This window comes from Myotis yumanensis, unplaced genomic scaffold, assembly GCF_028538775.1.
Source record: "Myotis yumanensis isolate MYYU_CA2020_CCGP unplaced genomic scaffold, mMyoYum1.0.hap1 SCAF_6, whole genome shotgun sequence".
Taxonomy (NCBI): Eukaryota; Metazoa; Chordata; class Mammalia; order Chiroptera; family Vespertilionidae; genus Myotis; species Myotis yumanensis.
The window spans coordinates 59442708-59465231 of NW_027223757.1; the positions used below are offsets into that span (position 1 = coordinate 59442708).

At 36.3% G+C, this 22524-nt stretch overlaps 1 protein-coding gene across 4 annotated transcripts in view; it reads left to right on the forward strand.

Annotated features, from left to right (window-relative positions):
• PHIP (pleckstrin homology domain interacting protein) overlaps positions 1-22524 on the forward strand; it is a 157891-nt gene that overhangs the window by 63557 nt on the left and 71810 nt on the right. For all 4 annotated transcript variants that reach the window (XM_070418207.1, XM_070418206.1, XM_070418208.1 and 1 more), the window contains exons 8-15: positions 5048-5269; positions 5548-5648; positions 12783-12853; positions 15032-15132; positions 15230-15270; positions 15981-16079; positions 17544-17697; positions 18108-18242. In XM_070418207.1, coding sequence (XP_070274308.1) covers positions 5048-5269; positions 5548-5648; positions 12783-12853; positions 15032-15132; positions 15230-15270; positions 15981-16079; positions 17544-17697; positions 18108-18242 — 924 coding nt within the window. The remainder of the gene's footprint in view (positions 1-5047; positions 5270-5547; positions 5649-12782; positions 12854-15031; positions 15133-15229; positions 15271-15980; positions 16080-17543; positions 17698-18107; positions 18243-22524) is intronic.

Consider the following 22524-nt stretch of genomic DNA (forward strand, 5'->3'; position numbering starts at 1 on the left):
TCCTGTATACCCCTTACTGGGGATGTGCCCACAACTAAAGTACATGCCCTTGACTGGAATCGAACCCGGGACCCTTCAGTCCGCAGGCTGATGCTCTATCCACTGAGCCAAACCTGTTAGGGCCATAATTCTTTTTTTAACATTTTGATTGAAAGACTGCAATGTCCTACTCTTTGGTTTATTATTGACCTCATTAACATTTGAGATAGGCTTGTGGGAAAACGGTCATCTGTTCAAAAATTCTCTCTACAGGAATTTTGTCCTTTCACATTTGATTTAAACACATTTATAGTGCTTTTAAAAATATTTTCCCAGCCCTAACTGGTTTGGCTTAGTAGATAAAGCATTGGCCTGCAGACTGAATAGTCCTGGGTTCGATTCCGGTTAAGGGCACATGACTGGGTTGCTAGCATGATCCCCAGTAGGGGGTGTGCAGGAGGCAGCCAACCAATGATTCTCTCACATCATTGATGTTTCTATCACTCTCTCCCTCTCCTTCCTCTCTGAAATCAAATTAAAAAATATATTTTAAAAATAAAAATGTTTTCCCAGTAAATTTAATTTTTCTTCTCTTTTGCAGTCCTTTTTAATTATTTAGTATATTTATATTTCAGATAGTCATTTTGAAATAGATGAATTTGTCAAATCATCCGTAGTTTCACATTCCCATTAAAATAAATCAATTATTACAATTAATGATGCATGGAATAGAAATTGCTTACGGATGCTTTAGGATTCTATTTCAGATTCTACCGGTTCTGGGGAGCAGGGGTGAGAGTGGAGATAACTACTCTATAGGATCATGGAAGGAGGATAGTGAAGAGAAATTTCCCTGACAGGTCACTTATAAATATTTCTCTCCTGCAATTTAATGGAAGAAAAGAAAGGCTAATTGGGATAATACACACTCAGTGAAAATGTGCATAGTGTTTTTTGTTGTTTTCATTTTATTACTTGTCTAAATAGAGTAAAATTATAAAGTAATATTAAATTGTTAACATTACTAAATAATGTACTCAACATGAACATAGTGGGTCTTTTTGTTAGGTTTTAATCAGTGAAAAGTCCTTGGAGGCGGATTTTTAGATCATAGGTTGCCACTCTTGTCCTATGTAATAAAAGCCCTAAGAGCATAACAACCACCAGGGGCCAGACGCTCAACCCAGGAGGAGGGGGATGGGGGCACAGTGAGGCCTGGAGGCGCATGCTATGGCCCAGAGATCCCAGGAACCGCAAGCTCAGAGCTTGCTTTCCAGTAAAAAAAATTAATTGAAAATCAAAAATAATGACCAACGCTGCCACGCTGGGAAGAATGGCTCCAGGAGGGAAAGGCCTCCCCAGGCCCCACTTGGCCTGGCTGACACAGGCACTCACCAGTGACTGCAGCTACTCCCAACTACTGGCTTCCTGCCCGCCCTTTCCTAGACTACGTGTGCTTGGGGGCGTGGCTTCGGCCTCCCTGGCCAATAGCAGCACATCAGCTCCGGTGTCCAGCTTCTCGCTTCCTGCCCACCCCTTCACATACTGCCTGTGCTTGGGGGCATGGCTTCAGCCCCCGCCTCTAGCGCTGGCTGGGCATTGATTTGGCCATGTGACTGACATCCATATGCAGTTACACTGCATGTTTACATTTGTAGAGAAGCAGGGTAGCCCGCTCCTGCCTCCTGCTTCACCTTCTAAGCTAAGAAAGGCCTCTTGATCTCCATGTTTCCCGCCCGTCTGGAATCAAAACCTCTTGGGGATGAATGATTCCAGCAATGGCCCCAACACATGCTCGGTGTCACTGTCACAGACATTCTCAGTCATTACAGCCCATTCCTCAACCCGCAGTGCCCTGCTCCACCCACTGCCACTCCTCACCTGTCACCCCCTGAGGACCACCTTATGTTATCCTATCTGAAATGTGAGCAAGATCTCAAATGCCCCCCTGTCAATAGCTCCCTTGCCCTACCTTTCTTCCTCTAAAAAACTTGCATTTTAAATATATATTTTATTGATTTCGGAGAGGGAAATAGAGGTAGAAACATCAATGATGATAGAGAATCATTGATTGGCTGCCTCCTGCACATTCCAAACTGGGGATGGAAACATTCCCTGGTCCCTCCCCTCACCCCTCCCCCAGCCAGCAGGCCCCCAGTGGGAGCGCAGCACTGAGGTTAGGAGAGAGGAGAGGCAGGGAACCGAGGGGTGGCGGGGCGCTGAGGACAGCGTTGGCATCTGGTGTCTGTTCCTTCTGCACCCAGCCCGGCCACTGTCACCTCCTTTCCCAACACTGCCGGGGCCTTCAGGCCCTGATCAGCCTGGCCCTGATTGGCCCTGATCACCTGCCAGGACTTGGGACCCCACCTGTGCATGAATTTCATGCACTGGGCCTCTAGTTTTCAATAAAATTTTTGTTAAAAAACTGTGGGCTTTTTTTCCCTGTTAACATGAAAAATATGTGAAACACCTTCTGCAGTAGAATCTAAAGCAAAGTCTTATTCAGATACATAAGAACAAAATGAATTGTATCAGTAATGTGATGCATAATGAGATGTTGTGAATTTACTTTTTTCATATATTCTACCTGTATTAGCATACTTAAATTTTTATTTTTGTTGTGTGTGTAGGTTAGAGCCAAATATCACCTTAATTAATAGAAGGTCAATAAATTGACTTAATTTGTGGAATGTAGTGAAATTGAGAGTTGAATGAATACTTGGAAGCCATTTTTTAACTCAGCAAATACCTAGTGTATTTCCCATGTGCCAGGTAAACCAGCTTTCTGAAAGTCATAGTTTAATATATAGTTTCTTCTTCACTTCCCCTAGATAGCAGTGATACAGTGTCATTTCTCTATTTTCCCAAATAGCTCTTTTATTCGCTTCTTCTGATCTTTCTCTTCTGTAATAATCTCAGTTTTATCACTAATTCTCTCCTGCCTGTACTATTTTAACAACTTTCACCTAGTTTTCTACTTTCTAACCTAATTCCCACTGATGCCAGGATGACCTTTGAAAAACACAAATCTGATTTTGATACTCACCTTCTTGATATCCTTAAAGTGATCCTCATTTTATACCATATTCCTTAACATACCACAGTTTTTTCCTGACTATATCCTATGCCTTCACCTCACACTCTAAGTTAATTTAGACTACTTGTAGTTTCTTAAAGAACTAACATATTTTTTTCATGACTTTGATCATACTTTTCTCTCTAGTCACCATATGGAATATTTGTTCTTTTTAAACCAATAAGAATATCATTAAAATAAGAATAGAATACTACCACCAACAAAAGCAGTTTAGGTAGATAATCCATATATAGCTTTTACTGTGCACCAGGCGCTCTGCCTTCATTACTCATAGTTTTTGCAACAACCCTATAAGATAGGTACAAATAAGAAAACAGAAGCACAGGAAGCATGTGTAACTTGCCCAAGGTCAAGCATCTAGAAAGTTGGTGTAGCAGTTCATGAACCCAGACATTTGCTACTACACGACATTGTGTGGTCATGCGTGAGACTGTTTAAGCGTCACTGCATCTGGTTTCCTTTCCAGATCTTACCTCTCCACCTCTCAGGAAAAACAGGCTGCTTCCTTGTTTGGATCTCATCTGTATAGCCCTTAGGTCATATTATTGTATTTACACTCTTCTGCCTTGCTTCATAAGGACTGGAATACCATGTTTTTGTATCTTATCCTTGTATCTTCAGTGGTTTTGGCGCATACTTAATGACAAGCAGTTGGATAAATGAATGCATAAGTCACAATTTAAAGATGGAGGGAACCTAAGAGATCATCCCTTTTAACCTTCTTATTTTATAGATGAAGAGACTGAGATAAAGTGAACATGATGATAATACCAGATTTTAATGTGGATGCTTTATCAAAGTTAAGCTTTAGTACTAGTCTTTAGTGGTTGGGAGCCGTTTAATTTGCTTCAAAACTCAATCTGAAGAGCTGGTTTAGTGGTTGAGAGTGTTCTGGGTAGTGTTGGCAGAATCTGGTTAAGAAGTACAGCATTTAACATGTTCTGTTAATACCATGTGATCATTTATATGCCATATCTGTTAATTATAAAGCAGATGACTAGTATCATTTGCTTTTTTAGGTCCTCTGAATAATGTCCAGATACATTAGTACTTTTAAAAAAAAATTAGATTGTGAGGTTGTAAAGAATTTTAATATATGCAACCTTTGAAACCGGTTGGTAAATTTTGAATCTAGAAAATGGATATATGGGGTTAATGATAATATTCTCTACCTTTTTTGTATACTCAAAACTTAAAACATTTTAATAATATAAAGTAGGGGGCTATAAAGAGAGATTGGGAATAGAGTATAAGCTATAAGATGAATAAGGAAACTTTGAGAATGAAAAAAATAAATAAAAATAAAGCCTAAAAGTTCTAATCTCTACTCTGGCTGTGTGAAATTGGAATGTTTATTTGTAAATGTAGGTCTTCATAGTATGCACCGTACACTTTACAGTTTCTTGCTGAGCTTCTTCTGCTGTTGTAGCATAAACAAGTAATTTATGTTTTTTTTATTGATTTCATACAATAAAATGGGTGACTTTATATGTATGTTTAGCTGAAGATCAATGATAGGAAACATTTTTAGCTTCTTAGGGGAAAAAGCCCCAAATTAGCTTACTTTTATTTTTATATAACACAATACCATAAATAGGATTAGTCACTATTGTATATTACATTTATTTTCACAATTATTTTGTTTTCTTACTTCAGAAATTCAGGTTCTTTCACAAGATTCCAGATAAAAATTATTATGGATGGTAGGTAAGGGCTAATAGATAAATGTTAGCTATTGGTAACATCCTACTTCTGTTAGATGTGTGCACCTGGATATTCTTTATAAGTGAATAATTTAATAAAATAGCCTTGTGTAAAGGACAATTGATAACACAAGTATTTAATACTTTTCAGTTCTTAAAAATATAATTGTTGGGAAGTGGACATGAAGATATGATTTCTTTATCTGTGTTAAGATTTTGAATTAAAATATATAGAGTTAATTCTGTTACTTACTATTCTTATTTTAAGGGTTCTGATGACTGTCTTGTGAAAATCTGGGCAACAGATGATGGCAGATTGTTAGCTACTTTAAGAGGACATGCTGCTGAAATATCAGACATGGCTGTAAACTATGAGAATACCATGATAGCAGCTGGAAGTTGTGATAAAATGATCCGAGTCTGGTGTCTTCGAACATGTGCACCTTTGGCTGTTCTTCAGGGCCACAGTGCATCTATAACATCACTACAGGTACTTGTTTTAATCCTTGTACTATCCATTTTTATTATAATTTAAAGTAAGTTTTGAGAAGTTACTTTTATAATTCATTGTATAAAGTCTCCTAAGACAAAGGAATATTTCTTTTTTCTTTATAAATACATGGCTTTAGATAACTTGGTAGTCATGACCTTTGTCATTTCTAGACGTTTTTAATTCTGTTACTGCTATTTGCATCGTGAAAAATGGGTTTATTATTTGGACTGTGTCACTCTTGTAAAGATGTTTTTTTTTCTTTGATTGTTTTTCAGTTCTCACCATTGTGCAATGGCTCAAAGCGATACCTATCTTCTACTGGGGCAGATGGCACTATTTGTTTTTGGCTGTGGGATGCCGGAACCCTTAAAATAAAGTCAGTTGCTCTTTTATTTCACAGATGTAACTTTAAAGGCATAAATGTGTTTAGTGGTTGAAATTGCAAAAGTTATAAAGTAGTTGACAATAGGAATAAATTTACTTTATCTTCTTGAGTAAGTAACATTTTGGCTCTTCATTGACCTCTCATTTTTATGCTTTCTTTTTCTTTTCATGCTTCAGAGAAAGTTTTCTCATGTTCACATGTTTGTTTCTTTTTTCTCTTATCTTTATCCTAGCTCTAGCTCTTTCCTATAGACTATACCTGTCTTACTACCATTTATTTCTGTATGCTACCTAGTTTTATCTGACTATCGCCTTCTGGTGCTGAGAACATAATCTTAGAGTTCGTAAGCTATTCTTTAGAACAATTGTAATTATTTGTTACCACATCTATAAACTCTAGGTTTTATTGTAGACACTTAGGAAAACAGAATCATTACATTTTCACTAGGTAGATGCACCCTCCCTTTTGGAGGTTTTTGCATTTATGTTTTCACTTATATTATCGTAGTTTATCAAAACAAGTTGGCTGGAAAACATTATCTTTTGATTAAAGGACAATGAGACAAAGAAAGGTTAAATGACTTTCCGATAGTTAATACAGTTTTTTAAAAAATTGGCAAAGCCAGGACTAGCACACTTCCTTGCCCTTCGGTCCTGCGCAGTCTACGCCATGCCACCTCTCAAGTGGATGTAGTAGGTACAGAAAGTGCTCTCTTTACTCCATAGACAGTCAGTGAATGGGGGAGGTAGTACATCTAGTGTTTCCACACTGTTGAAATGGCCATTTCTGTGCTTTCAGGATAGAAAGTCATTCAGATTAGAAAGTTTATCTCAGTAATTATCTCTTCTGTTTTTAAATTACCAACGAAATTGAGTTATTTAATAAAAAAATTTTGCTATTTATTCCTTTAAAACAGTACTGTTTAAATAAATTCATATGTATGGACATTCCTGGAGATTCTCTTCTAGTAGGGCATTAGGGGCCCATGGCAGCTTGAGTAACAAAATGAAACAAACTGCTTCATTTGAAAAAAGGATTGTGATCAAAGACATGGTTCCTTGGAGAAAGCAAATTTCATTTCACCCTAGTTGCATTCTTAATTTAGAATGTTAAAGGATTTCTGTAAACATTTAGAAGTTGAAAAAGCTTACTGATATATATGGACAATAGCAGTAGTTAATTGTTGTTTTCCTTGAGCATTTATTTACCTCCCTATGGACATGATTGGGATACCTTTATCTTTTTCATTATTGTTTTTGTAGAGAAGAAAAAGTGATTAGTGATCTTAAAATTAGCATGGGAATAAAAATGGTATTACAAAATTAAACTCTTTGTGCTTCTTGAGAATTACATTGCTAAGTATAATAATACTTGTCTGTATCATTGAGAAGTTATTTCATATAACTTTTATGTAGATTTTTTAGAGCCTTTATGTAGATTTATCTATAAACCCTTTACCATAAATTTTTCATGTAAATTTTTTTTAAATTTAGACGTAAGCAGGGAAATACATATAATTTACTGCTGTTTTTTAAAGTCTATCATAGCCATTTATAATAATTTCGATAGTTGCATTATATTATATTCCATTGAGTTGTTGATCCATACTTTGCTTAGTGATATTTTTTAGTTTTGTTGGACATACAAGGTTTTCTAATTGTTTGTAGGTAGTATTCTTTTCTATTTGCTATGATAATTGTTCCTTAAAAACTTTTAAGCTAGAGTCAGGCATCAAAATAAGAGTGATTATTTTTTTTAGATATAGGGACACCTGTTTTCTGTATTACACATAGTTGATACCTGCCAAAAAATTTGGCAGGATTTAAATTACCATATTTATATCATATAAGCTTTAATTACTAATTGAAGGCAAAAAATGTATTATGCTATAATGCTTTTGTGTGTAAGTGACTTCAGCAGTCCTCTCTGCATTAATTGAGAGAATCAGTTTCATCACTAATTGAAACCTGTTTCGGAAAACCAAGGCTCTTGATAAATTCAGAGGGTTTGATGTAGGTTTTGTATGTATGGTAACACTCCCCCCTGTAAAGATGCTGCTTCTTAGGTGAGGAATCTGAGTGGCTGGAGACCAGAAGCTAGCTCAAGAGGTCTCTAATTAGGAGGAAGCTGTCCAAATATATGTAGCTTAGATGTAAGAAGAGAATTGAAATTCTAAAATACGCAGGTAATAATGATATCCAGTTTTTATTAAGCACTTATTCCACCAAGCTAGTACCGAGCACTTTACATTTTTTTGTATTATTAATCTTTATGGCAACTCGTATGAGGAAGGTATATTACTATCTTCAGGATGTGGAGTGGTGGGAGGAAACTGAGGTGAATACTGGAAGTATATCATCAGAACCCACTTTCTCTGTCTCTTTCTTTTTTTTTTTTTAAAGAACCTTCTCTTAACCACTGTGCCAAACTAAGTAGTGCTTATTCATTGATGGAGTATCTAGAACTGGTTGAACCTAATTAAAATACTAATCCTATCTAATAATAGACAAACATGGTATTAACTGTACCCCGACACGCTTCCCATTGGCTAATCAGGGCGCTATGCAAATTAACTGCCAACCAAGATGGTGGCCGGCAGCCAGGCAGCTGAAGCGACAGGAGGCTTGCTTGTTCCAGTGAAGGAGGAAGCCAAGGTTCCCCGCCTGCTGCTGCTGGGCTCTGAGCTTGCACTCTAAGAAATGATGTTGCAATTATAGAAGCTAAACAAACCCCATGCTTTCAGCCAGCCGGCCAGAGCTGGAGTTGCAACAGTGTTTCAAATATAGAACCCAAACAAACCCAGATACCTGCTTTCAGCAGCCGAGGTCTCAGAGCTGGAGCCTAGCCTCAGAGCTAAAGCCGGTTCTCAGCTCCAGTGACAGCCATAGAAGGTAAATAAATCCCAGAATTAAAAAAAGAAAAAAAGAAAAAAAGGAGAGGTTGAGATCTTCAGTCACCCGCCAGCTTGAAAACGCCCCTCAGCCCCTCACCCAGACTGGCCAGGCACCCCAGTGGGGACCCTCACCCTGAAGGCTGGCCAGGCAGCCAAGCGGGACCCTCACCCTGATCCAGGACACCCTTCACGGCAAACCAGCCGGGCCCACCCGTGCACCAGGCCTCTATTCTATATAGTAAAAGGGTAATATGCCTCCCAGCACCGGGATCAGCGGAGCCGTGAGGCCTCCCGGCACCGGGATCAGTAGAGCAGCGAGGCCTCCCAGCACCGGCATCAGCAGAGCAGCGAGGTCTCCTAGCACCGGGATCAGCTGAGCAGCGAGGCCTCCCAGCACTGGCAGCAGCGAGGCCTCCTGGCCCCTGGAGCAGCGTGACAGGGTGCAGCGCCCAAACCCCCTGATCGCCCTGCGGCTCTGTGTGTGACAGGGGGCGGGGCCACAACCTCCCTATCTGCCCTGCTCTGTTCGTGACAGGGGAAGGCGTCCCAACCCCCTGACCAGCCCTGCTCTATGCATGACGGGGTGGCGCCGCAACCTCCCCATCGACCCTGCCTTGAGTGTGACAGGGGGCGGCGCCCCAACCCCCCAATCGGCCCTACCCTGAGCGTGAATGGGGGTGGCATCACAACCTCCCGATCCACCCTGCTCTGTGCATGACGGGGCGGCGCCCCAACTCCCCAATCGGCCCTGCTCTGAGCCCGACCAGGGGCTGCACCTAGGGATTGGGCCTGCCCTCTGCCACCCGGGAGCGGGCCTAAGCCAGCAGGTCGTTATCTCCCGAGTGGTTCCAGACTATGAGAGGGCACAAGTGGGGCTAAGGGATTACCCCCCCCCCGCCCCCCGGCCAGGGCACAAATTTTTGTGCACTGGGCTTCTAGTAATACTAATATTCATTAATATTTATAATTAAAATACTAGTAATACAAATATATATTATGCCAATAACTAAGCAATTTACATGGATTATACTCATTCAATTCTCTCAGCAACTCTGAGATATCGTCTCTTTTTACCCCCATGTTACATATGAGGAGCCTGAGGTACAGAAGTGTTAACTTGCCTAAGGTCACATACCTGAATAAGTGGCAGAGCACGGAATTGAACTCAGTCTGTGTCCAAGGCCACATCTTAAAATAGTTCCTCAAGTATGCACTTAAAAATAATTTGTACCTGCTTATCTTAAACTAGAGGCCCAGTGCACAAATTCATGCTCAGGTAGGGTCCCTAGCGACTGCCGACTGCCGACTGCTGGCCGCTGGCCAGGGCCTTCCTTCATTCCGCCCCCCCCCCCCCCCCGGTGGTCAGCACAAGTCATAGCGAGCGATCGAACTCCCGGTCTGCCGGTCAAACTCCTGAGGGGACACTTTGCATATTAGGCTTTTATATATATAGACTAGAGGCCCGGTGCACAAAAATTTGTGCACTCGGGGGTAGGGAGTCCGTCAGCCCGGCCTGTGCCCTTTCGTAGTCTGGGACCCCTCGGGGGTGACCACTTGCTGGCTTAGGCCTGCTCCCCGGGGGATTGGGCCTAAGATGACAATCAGACATCCCTCTGGCAGCCCGGCAGCCCTCGGGGGATATCCACTTGCCAGCGGGGAGCAGACCTAAGCTGCAGTCGGTCATCCTTAGCACTGCTGAGGAGGCAGGAGAGGCTCCCACCACCATCGCTGTACTGGGAGCCATCAGCCTGGCTTGTGGCTGAGCAGAGCTCCTCCCATGTGAGAGCGCCCTGACCACCAGAGGGCAGCTCCTGCATTGAGCATCTGCCCCCTGGTGGTCAGTGTGTGTCATAGTGACTAGTCATTCCCAGTCTTTTTGCTGTTAGGGTCAGTTTGCATATTACCCTTTTACTATATAGCATAGAGACCTGGTGCACGGGTGGGGGCCAGCTGTGTTGCCCAGTAGGGTGTCCCGGATCAGGGTGGGGGTCCCGCTTGGGTGCCGGGCCAGCCTGGGTGAGGGGATGATGTCTGTTTGCAGCTGGTCACACCCCCTTCAGGGTGGGGGTCCCCACTGGGGTGCCTGGCCAGTCTCGGTCAGGGGCTGAGGGCCGTTTTCAGGCTGGCGGGCGACTGAAGCTCCCAGGCTCTTTTTTTTCCCTTTTTTTTTATTCTGGGATTTATTTACCTTCTATAGCTGTCACTGGAGCGGAGAGTCGGCTCCAGCTCTGAGGCCGTTGCCAGCTCTGAGGCCGTGGCTGGCTGAAAGCAGGTATCTGGGTTTGTTTAGATTCTATAATTGAAACTCTGTTGCCATCACTGGCGCTCTAAGCTCGGAGCCCGCTGGCGGCTGAAAGCAGGTACCTGGGGTTTGTTTAGCTTCTATAATTGCAACATTGTTACATCCGGAGCTCAGAGCTGGGCTTCGGCAGGCGGGGAACCTTGGCTTCCTCCATCACCGGGGCAACCAAGCCTCATGTTCGCTTCAGCTGCGTGGCTGCCGGCCGCCATCTTGGTTGGCAGTAAATTTGCATATCTCGCTGATTAGCCAATGGGAAGGGTAGTGAAGTCACGGTTAATTATCATGTTTGTCTATTAGTAGATAGGATTATTTGTACCTGCTTATCTTTTTTCCCTTAAAAATATTAAAAATATTAAAGCCTATTTAAAATGTTAATGTATATGATTATTTGCATATTCTGGTTATGAGTTCTAACTAAGTGGTTGGTTGTCGTTTATGTGAATGATTATGCCAAAAATTTTTTAAATGTAGAACTGCTGATTCATAAGATATTAAGGAAAGTGTTGCACATTATTTGCCTATATAATTTCAGATTAATTTACTTAAATTTCAATCAATTTATTTTTTTTAATATATTTTTATTGATTTCAGAGAGGAAGGGAGAGGGAGAGAGAGATAGAAACATCAATGATGAGAGAGAATCATTGATTGGCTCCTCCTGCACGGCCCCTATGGGGGATGGAGCCCACAACCCTGGCATGTGCCCTTGACTGGAATTGAACCCGGGACCTTTCAGTCCACAGGCCTATGCTCTATCCACTGAGCCAAACCGGTTAGGGCTCAATTACTTTAAATTTACACTGATAAATTTAGCTTTAAAGAATGTTTTAATAACTTTAAGTTTATGTAAATTATATTTATTATGTTCAACTATATCAGAGCCTATGGATATTAAGAAAAATGTTTAAAATGTTAATTTTTACAAATTTATTTTAAAAACTTAGCAAATAATGTGTTGTGTTCTATATCAGTAGGAAAGACTATTATTGTTCAGAATATATAATAGGTAGATCCAAAAAATACATTTTATTTCTCTAAATGATTACAAAATTGAAACCACTCTATATTTGAATGCTGTGGATTGTGAAAGTTGCACAGTGCTTCTGGTTGAGGTTGAAGACTATTTTTGGAATTGTCTCCTAATCTGAGAAAAACTAGGTCAAAATGTATATTAAATAGGGCTTTAAAAGTAATTACTATATTTTGGAGCATTACAAATATATATGTATTGGAGCTGGTATATAAAATCTAATTTTTTCTTAATAAAGTTAATTATAACAAACCTTTAATACCAATAGTATTAGACATAATCTAATACAGTTCTACAATTAATGTAAATATAGCTGAGGGTGACCTATTTTCTACATATCACTGTTTTGAATGAGCATTATAGTTGACTGAAGAGTCAAATACTTTAAGATTTTTTACTAAGAATCTTAATTTTTAGAGTTTTATAAGACATATTTTGTGACATTAGAAGATAAACAAGGGGAGATGTTTAATGTCTGACATGGAGAAATTTTAGTTATTGGTGGTGTGTATATGCTACAGAGGCAACACCTTTTTTGCTTGAGTGTCCATGTTTACAAATGACTTGTTTATATATTTGTGCTCTATCAAAATCTGTGAAATGTAAATTTGATTAGGAGTGGGTATAACTAATACATGCATGTCTTGTTGTCATAGTGGCTTTGGAATTGTTTTATGTGTGGATTGTTATGTAATCAGGAGCTCCTACAAAATCTGTATGTGGAGTTTCCACAAGATCTACTGATCATGACACATGATTTCAAACCTGTTTTTAGGAAGGGAGCCATCTGTTGCTTCTTATATAATTCTGTCCTTCTGTGATTATTTTTTGAAATAGCAGATTCCTGGTGTTGCTATTCCCTTTGGGATATTTTTAATTGTTAATTTTTTTGTATTATAGTCCAAGACCTGCAAAATTTACAGAGCGCCCTAGGCCTGGAGTTCAAATGATCTGTTCTTCTTTTAGTGCTGGTAAGATTTTTTTTTCTCCCTGATTTTCTACTTTAAGTTATATATTAGATCTTTCTCTTTTCCTGGACATTATACAGGGTGGGGCAAAAATAGGTTTACAGTTGTAGGTATGGAAAATAATTAATAAATAGTACAAGAATAAACTCTGTTTCACTTACAACTATAATCTTACTTTTGCCCCACCCTGTATTTTCAAATGCAGTTATGTGCTTGAGGTAAACTGCCCTAGAAAGTTCTCTGCACTGAGTAATTTTTGTGCAAAATGGTAAAATTACAATGTCACCCATAAGCAAAAGCTTTTAATGTACAAGCGTATGTACATTGTGTGTAAACACACAAAAACCTTTGTTTCAGAGTTGAGAAAAAAATGGTAGAACTGTTGATTAAATGCTAAAACTTTCATGAATTAGAGAAAAATAGATTTGTTAAGGCACAGGAGATAAAAATGTGACATTTTGTGATAAAGACACCATCAGGGTCCCTGACTTCACTTACATACAGCACTGTCATGGATTGAGTATTTTTGTCCCCTTACCCCCATGCTGGCACCCTGATCTCAGATTTCTCAGCCTCCAGAACTGTGAGTAATAGGTGTCTATTGTTTTTGTTTTGAGAGAGAGAGAGAGAAGATGGAAAGGGAAAAAAAAAAGCTAGCTTATAGTGGAACACAGTTTTGGAAAATACTTACTATTGTAATATAAATCGTATTCTAATACATATGCCAGGGGATGAAAATTAATTTAGAAATGATTTGAATTTTTTTAGAATTTAGTTTATATACTCATGTGACTGATAGTTTTCTTTAAGAAGATTATAATGCTCTAGGACAGTGGTTGGCAAACTTATTAGTCAACAGAGCCAAATATCAACAGTACAACAATTGAAATTTCTTTTGAGAGCCAAATTTTTTAAACTTAAACTATATAGATAGGTACATTGTTATTAACTTAATTAGGGTACCCCTAAGGCTTAGGAAGAGCCACACTCAAGGGGCCAAAGAGCCGCATGTGGCTCGCAAGCTGCAGTTTGCTGACCATGGCTCTAGGAGGAGAGAATAAGTAGTTTCAAAATTTACTCTGTTAAGGAATACATCTTTGAGTAGGTATCTTGTTAGAAGAAAGGTACTTTAAATCTGCTTTATATTTTCATAGATTTTGGAGGTATCCCTTAGCTAACTAAAATAAACTTGATATTTGTACAACATTATTCATTACTTTGACTGTTGTTCTTATTTGCTCTTTAAAAATTAGCTGTATAATAATGATGACATTCAAATTAACTTCAGTTTATGTAGCAGCATTTTGAATGGAAATTAATCTTTTTAAACACATTATGATCTGCAGATTTGAATTGAATTGATGACAAATGAAACATGAATGGATTTTAATATTTAATGTTCCTAGTACTAGTTATTTCCACATTTATTTCCAGTTTTACTTTATCTTTTCATTTCATAATTGTGGATAGCAGTAGTGCCTAAGATAAGTGATTGCAAACTGATGACATGAATGTATTTGAATATCAATATTCAAACATTTTTAATTTCTAACTTCTAGATTTCCACTGTTACTTCCATGAAGACAGTTTTTCTTCTAGTCATAGCACAAATGTGGGCACTATGCATGTGTTTGAAGTACTCTAGATACAGTTATACATATAGCACTCACTGTTCTCAACACTGAGGGAGAGTACTGATTCCAAGGAGAGAGTAAATGGAAAATATAAACAACTGTAATGGAAGCTAGACTGTGTATGTTATATGACAGAGTCTTAATGAGAGTTCAGAGGAGAGCAGGCTCATTTGATTAAAAAACTTGTAAAGACAATTTACTGAAGGAGTTGGGCCCTAAAAGTTTTATAGAATTTTAACATATGAGAAATGGGGCAAGAGAGGGATTTGAACATTTAAAAGGCATGTTTTCTAGTGAAGATGATTGTTAATTTCAATTTAAGATTATGTAATCACTTAGTGAAACAATTTGTAGTGGAAAGCTTTCTTTCCTAGTTAAAACTATGTTAGCAAACTTCTTTAATTCAAGTTAGATATATACTTAGGATAAATAGGAATAGTTTTAAAGTATTAACCATTTAGTATACATTGTGGTAATGTTTGTGTTACATTATCTAATTTTGAAATTGTGTTTTGCTCTTAAATGTTTGTATGCTACTATTCTTCAGGTGGAATGTTCCTGGCCACAGGAAGCACAGACCATATTATTAGAGTTTATTTTTTTGGCTCAGGTCAGCCAGAAAAAATATCAGAATTGGAGTTTCATACTGTAAGTATTGGTGAAAAGAATTAGATGAGTACAATTTAAATAAGTCTTAACAGTTTATTTTCAGGATCCTCTTTTTTGTTTATCTGTTTATATATAGGACAAAGTTGACAGTATCCAGTTTTCCAACACTAGTAACAGGTAAAGTAATTATTTTTGTTTAATTCCACTTTGTAAATTATGAAATAAAGATAATTTTTATACTGATATTTTAATTAAAATTATATAGGAATTAACCACCTAAAAGAAAGATCTTAACTAGTTATATTGAAAAGTGTATATAGCATTCACATGTGAACATATCTTTGTTTCATTTGTAATAATGTTAGTTTAGTTGGCCATTTTTAATAATAGGGATTTTTATCCACCTTACCTATTTCATATATATATCAAAGTAAAGGGACACTTAGTAGAGATTGGAAATGTATCACATTGTAATATTTGAGGCAGAACTGGTTTTTCCATGTTCTGGTTTTAAAATGAAAGAAAGGTATTTCTAAGAACCTTGAATAGAACGAGTCACGGTCATTAATATTAAGAGAAGTCAGTAATTTTCTATTTGTAAATATCAGTTCTTTTTCTAAGGTACTAAATGGTGGCCTTGAAACTCTTTTGGATATTATTTTGAGACCTAGCCATTCATATTAGAATACATGTGTATAAAATTTTAAAAGCCTATGATGTTTCAGGAGTTCTTAGATTTGCATTGAATATCTGGTTGAGTATGAGAATGCTATGTAAATAAAGATGAATGTTGTCTTTTTGAATATTTTTTAAAACATAGCTCTTGGAAAGTTCATTTACGTAGAACATGTTTAATTTTTATTTTGGTGGTGGACTTTTTAATGCAGGTTTGTAAGTGGGAGTCGTGATGGAACAGCGCGAATTTGGCAATTTAAACGAAGAGAATGGAAGAGCATTTTGTTGGATATGGCTACTCGTCCAGCAGGGTAAGAAATCAAATTTGTTATAATACGTCAGTATAGATAGATCATTTAGAGTATGCTGTATAACAAACAGGTTGGTGTGTCTCCAAGCCTATAAAAACATATATCATAATCATTGTTAAAATGATTGCTTTATGACTAGAGGTTCTACTGGAGAGGAAAGACTTTAATTTTTTTATTTTTTATTTTCCCCCCCTTTATTGTTTAAGATATTACAAATGTGTCCTTATGAGACTTTAATTTTTATAAAATGATTTTTGTACTATTGGAGAAGACCTACCGCATTAATGATGTTGTTTTTTTCAGTTCAGTTTTGTTAAGACAATGATGGTATTGTAAGAATAGTTTTAACCCTTTGAGTGCCAACAAATATCCTAGGAACTATGCTAAAATTGCCAAGGCATTTTTGCTAATTTTACAGCAGTTTAGGAAAAAAATTAGAAATCGCAAGTAAATGAAGTTACATATTCAAAAACTTAAGGAAACCTTTACTACATTTGTTTTCATCTTTGACATATATTGTTTGCTGATTGTATTATAAAATACTAGTAGAAAAAAAATTGAACAAAACATATAATGTTAAAATAGAGGGACACCCTTCTCCAATATCTTCCACAAAATTGTCATCTTCACAGCAAGAATTGACATACTTAGCAATATCATCATCACTAATAAAAGCAGACTTAGAACTGGATGCCATTTCGAAGCTTTAGGGCTACAAAATCTGAGTAAACTTCATAAAATCGTAGTACCTGTAAAAAATTAGGCAGATAAATGCCAATGGTCAATTTTAGAACTACAAACATTCGGCATCATAAGTAATCTGCACTTAGGTGCCATCTGTCAATAAAGAGTGAACTACTAGCATCTAATAGTGACGCTGCAGGAGGAGCGCAATAGCACTCCCGGCACTTTTGGCAAAAGACAGGAGGAGCGCAATTGCACTCTCCGGCACTCTAGGGGTTAAGTTTCACTAGTTTTTTTAAAAGCAGAGCATATTATAATGTTACATTTGTCACAGAGGGATCATGTGGTTTATCCAATGGTTTTCTCTAGCCAAAAGAAATGATATTATACCTTGTAACTATTATATTGGTCTTAACTATTTTTTTCTATTTGTTTTTGTTTAGTAGTCTTGGATGGAAGAGCAGAGCAGAGCAGTTAGCAGGGCATGACAGTAACAGTAAAAGATGGAGAGCAGCATGACACAGAGTTCCAGAGTCCAGATAGAGTTAAAGCAGTGACGTTTATTTTGAAGGCTTATTAAGAGTGCTGGAAATCCTGGGTTTGCTGACTTGGTGCAGTGACCTTTGCCGTCGTCTTATGTTGATTCAAATTATTCTTAACTGCTAGGTGATAGTTATGTTACTGAATATAAGTTATATGAAAATACATTTAGCTTTTTGTCATACTTGTATTTTAATAAATGGTGTCAGTGTAAACAAATACTGCCTCCATCACTTTCAGTCAAAACCTTCAAGGAATAGAAGATAAAATCACAAAAATGAAAGTAACTATGGTGGCGTGGGATCGACATGACAATACAGTTATAACTGCAGTGAATAACATGACTCTGAAAGTTTGGAATTCTTACACCGGTCAACTAATTCATGTCCTCATGGTGAGAAAAAAGATTAAAATTTATTTGGTATAATTAAAACTGATTGTAAAATTCAATATTTTCATTTAGGAATAGTCTTACGTTAGTTAAAATCTCTAACTTGCTAGATGGGTAACTTGCCAAAGATTGGAAATAGTTTTAAAATACAATTAAGTGGGTTTGGCTTGGAAATACAGATCCATGCTGTTTTTTAGTATGTAGGGCTGCATCAATAGTATTCTCAGGTTTCACCAAATGATAGCAAACTCTGGACAGTGATATTAGCTCAGCTTCATTATTATACATTGATAAATATGAAGATTTTGCCACCTTAATTCTGAAAACTCAGAACTTCGAAACGTTTCCATATTGTTGGATGGAATTTTCTTTTTTAATATTTATAATTCTTTGCTACTTCAAAAATACTTTAGGGTCATGAAGATGAGGTATTTGTTCTTGAGCCACACCCATTTGATCCAAGAGTTCTCTTTTCTGCTGGTCATGATGGAAACGTGATAGTATGGGATCTGGCAAGAGGAGTCAAAATTCGATCTTACTTCAATATGGTAATTATCAGTCTCTTTATAGCTATTAAAGATTTGGGGACTTACTGGCTCAGGTACTCTCCATATCACAAAGGAAATCCATTTAAGAATAAGTTCAGACATTATTTTGACTTAAAGTTTCAAAAAGTTGCTTATTCCACACTTTTATTTACATGCTATATTTAAAGGAAAATTAATTATGCATCTTACAATACATATGAATATTATGATAACTAAGCTAATTTTTAAAATAGTTTTAATAGTGAAACTTTGAGAAACAAGTATGACAATACGATATAGAAAGAACAAAAGTTTGGAAAACTTAGGTGAAGAAATTGTAAATAAATTTTTATATTGTGTTATTATATTTCACCAGTAGTCCTATAGTACAACATAATTTAATTAAATACACCCATTTTAAAATGAAAGCCACAGAAATCAGCCATTCTTTCCTTTTACCAAATTGTAGTACATTAGATATTTATTTGTGATTAAGCACTTTTTCCTCCATATTTTGTTGCTTATATAGATTTTAGTGTATTTTGCTGAAAACTTGGAATTGCAGTGGTTTGATATCACATCTTATTCTGTAGTGTTTTCAAGAAGTGCTTCTTAAATACTGCTTAGTTACATTTTTTTGCTCTACTTCCTATACATCAATGATATCTTTTAAAAATAAAAACAAAAACGTGTCTACTATTTCGGCATGGTTAGATATCTTTAGAAATCAAGGATAGAAATCTTTGGTAATAAATCATAAAATAATGGAATTAATAGTGTGGTTGGTCAGTTAGTTTGCAAAAATAATTGTTTCACAAAACAGTCTTGGGAAATATAACACTTTGTGAAAAAATTTCATGAAAGTGATACAATAGTTGATTGATCATAATAGAGTTACATCTATGTAGTAAGAAATCATTGATCAAAACAGTTGAGGGAGGATTAAGCAGAAGATAAAAGGAATAATTTTATTAATGAAGGACTTGACTAGCTGTCTTTATTAATATGCCTTAATGTACAATAAGGTAAGAAATAAGATTTGTCAAATTCTTATTTTTATAAAAAGACAGTGCTAATTTATTTGGGGTACAATTGTTAGTGATGGATGGATTTCCTTAGTGATTATATGTATAGAGGAGACTTTTTAAAAACAAATCTTTAAATATGCTGGTAAAGAATATTCACCTCTTCTTTCTATCCTTGTGTTTCTGGTTTGCTTCTTTTTGGGACATTTCTATTGAATGTGGAAATTAGTCATTTCTCGATGTGTCTTTATAGTTTCAAAAGAAAACAATTTGTCTATACATATATTACTTTAGTAATTTTATATTTTCAAAGGGCATTGGTATATTAATAGAGTGTTAGAGAGAAAGTTTTCTCTTACTTGAGTACTGCTGTCACCTTTAAGTTATAAAGGTGAATTTATTTCTTGGCAGGTAAGTCTATCATACTAATATTCCATTTTATCAATAGATATAAAAATTGAAGCACCTTGAGATTGAAAAGATTTACTCTTAGACCATTACAAATTAGTGATATAATCAGGAGTGGAAGTCACCAATATTATATTGTATACTCTTTGAAATTAACAAAGAAGGTTAGTTATAATACTGCCTTAAAAATTATTTCTTGTTTAATGAGTGTTTTAGATAAGGATATTTTCCCTGCTCTTTTTAATAAGAAATTAAAAGCCTTTAAATGGCAGAAGAAACAAATTTATATAATTGGTAGAACCAAAAAGGATTAAAAATAAATCTTGCATTTAACAAAACAGAAAATGAACTACTCTATCTCATTAACATAAAAATATACTGTTTAATTTTTTGGATGATTTTTAAAGGCTTCCAAAATGCCTCTGCATATTATTTCATTAGTGTCTTATGAAAAGCTTGTAAGATAATAAGGGTAGATTTTACTGTTATTGGCTTTGCAAATGGAGAAACTACACAGAGATAAATGCTTTGCTTAGTGTCAGCTAGGTCACACAGCTATTATATGGGTACTTGTAACTTAAAACCAGTTTTTCTGTCCTTTGTTAATGTGTTCTTAATGCTAACTCTAGTTGGGTTAAGTTATTGCACAGCTAACTTCCAACTCTACCCAGTTAGTGATGTGTGCAGTGGGAAAATACTTTTTAAATGAAATTAACTCCAAGTAGATCTCTTAAGACATAAGTTAGCTTGATAATTTTTTTTCTCTTAATTTGAAGTCATCTATATACCCCGATTTTTGCTCTTTACTCTTTTGGTGTTTTGTTTTGTTTTTTTTTTTCATTGTTTGTTTTATCTATGGGCATATGGAAGATAAAGCATCCAGCATTGCTATTAAGAAAATTAAAACAACTTGAGGGAGGAGTAGAAGCTTGTGTTCACGATACACTATCCTGAATGTTGAATGTTGGCTGTAGTTATAACTCTTTGGCTCTCTGTAGCTAATAAGTAAGCTTTGGTGTTGCTAATCAACATATTACCATATGTTGATTGAGTAAAAATTCAATTCCTGACATTATATTGAACTAGTAATCATAAGTTTAAATTAGTAAATATTTTATTGTTTCCTATGTAAACGCACTAGGTACGGTGAAAGTTTAGAGCAAGTATTAAGATTAGTATTATTAGTATTTTGTGTGAGTTTTAAAATCAAACTTATAACATGAATAAGTAAATTCACCATTAAATCTATGGCCAGAAAGTAAGGAGTGTAAATAGTGCCTTTATTTATTTACTTTAAATATGTATTTATTTATTTTTAGAGAGAGAGGAAGGGAGAGAAACTTCCATGAGAAAGAAACATTAATCCGTTGCCTTCTGCATGTTGCCTATTGGAGATTGAGCCTACAACCTGTGCCCCAACAAGTAATTTAACCAGTGACCTGTCAGTGCATGGGAAGATGCTCAACCAACTGAGTCACATTGTCCAAGGCTAAATTGTGCCTTTAAAAGAACAAAAAATTTACATACAAATTCTTAAAACAGGTTTTTATCAAGTATATTTTGAGAATACTGTTTCAGTATTGGTCATGCTCCCCCTCCCCTTTTATTTTTCTTTTTTCTTTTAAATCCTCACCTGAGAATATTTTTCCTTTTTTTTTTAGAGCATAGGGACGAGGGGAGGAGAGAGAGACAGATACAAACATCGATGTGAGGGAAACACATAGATTGGTTTTGGTTGCCTCCCTCTACGCCTGGAGCAGAGCCAGGGATTGAGCTTGCAACAGAGGTAGAGATATTTGCCCTTTACCAGGAATCAAACTCAAAACCCTTCGGTCTATGGCCGACACTCTAACCACTGGGAAAACTGGCCAAGGCTCCCCCTTTTTATGATAATTAAATTTTCTATTTGAAAGTTATACCTTTAAAAGGTAATGAAATAATGTAATAAATAATTATTTTGTATTAAAGCATTTCACTATACTTATTTATTACAGAAATTAAAATTGTTTTATGAAATTTTAGAAATAGTAAAAAGTCCTGTATCATCAGAAAGCCTTTTAAAGGTGAAAGGTTGAATTTTTAAATGCCTATGTTTGGTATATAATAATAATGTTTTAATAAATAACTTTTTAATGCATTTAATGAATTTAAAATATTGATCCATTAATATTTTAATATTGCACTGATATTCATCATTCAGATATTCTATTTTTTTTCTGCAGCAAGCTATGATAACACTTAAAAATCTTATACTTTATTTTAGCATCACCCAAATATGTAAACAAAATTATTCCAACTGAGAATTGAGATAAAGATTTAATTCCTTATATGCTTACATAATTCCCTAATTTATTTCATTTTCAAATCGTATAAGTAAATTCTCAACTTGCTAGTGGAATTTTCTATAAAAGTGATGGAGTAATTTTCATTATTTTTACTGCTAGCTTTATTTTTAATTGAGGAGCTGAATAATAAAAGCAGTTGGAGAATGGATGCTGAGTTTTGTTATAAGAAGTACATGTCAAGTGACATAGGGTATGAAATGGAATGGGCAATGTATATTCCTTGTACTCTCCCCCTTGTCTCCTTTTAAAAAATGAAATAATCTTAAAGTGAACTTTTAAAAGCACTTATTGGAAAAGCATAATATATAAGGTAGAAACGTTGAACCCTTATTTTTTTCTTTTAATGAACCTAAGAAAGAAGCTAAAGAGGATATTATCGAGAAGGTTATAAACATAAGACAAATTTATTCTATTGTTAAAAACCTGAATTCTCAACCTTAAACTTTATCTACATTCTTTTTTAAAGTATGGAAATTTATTCATCTTTTAGCTGAACAGTCCTTATATAACTTGAGTGTTCAGGGC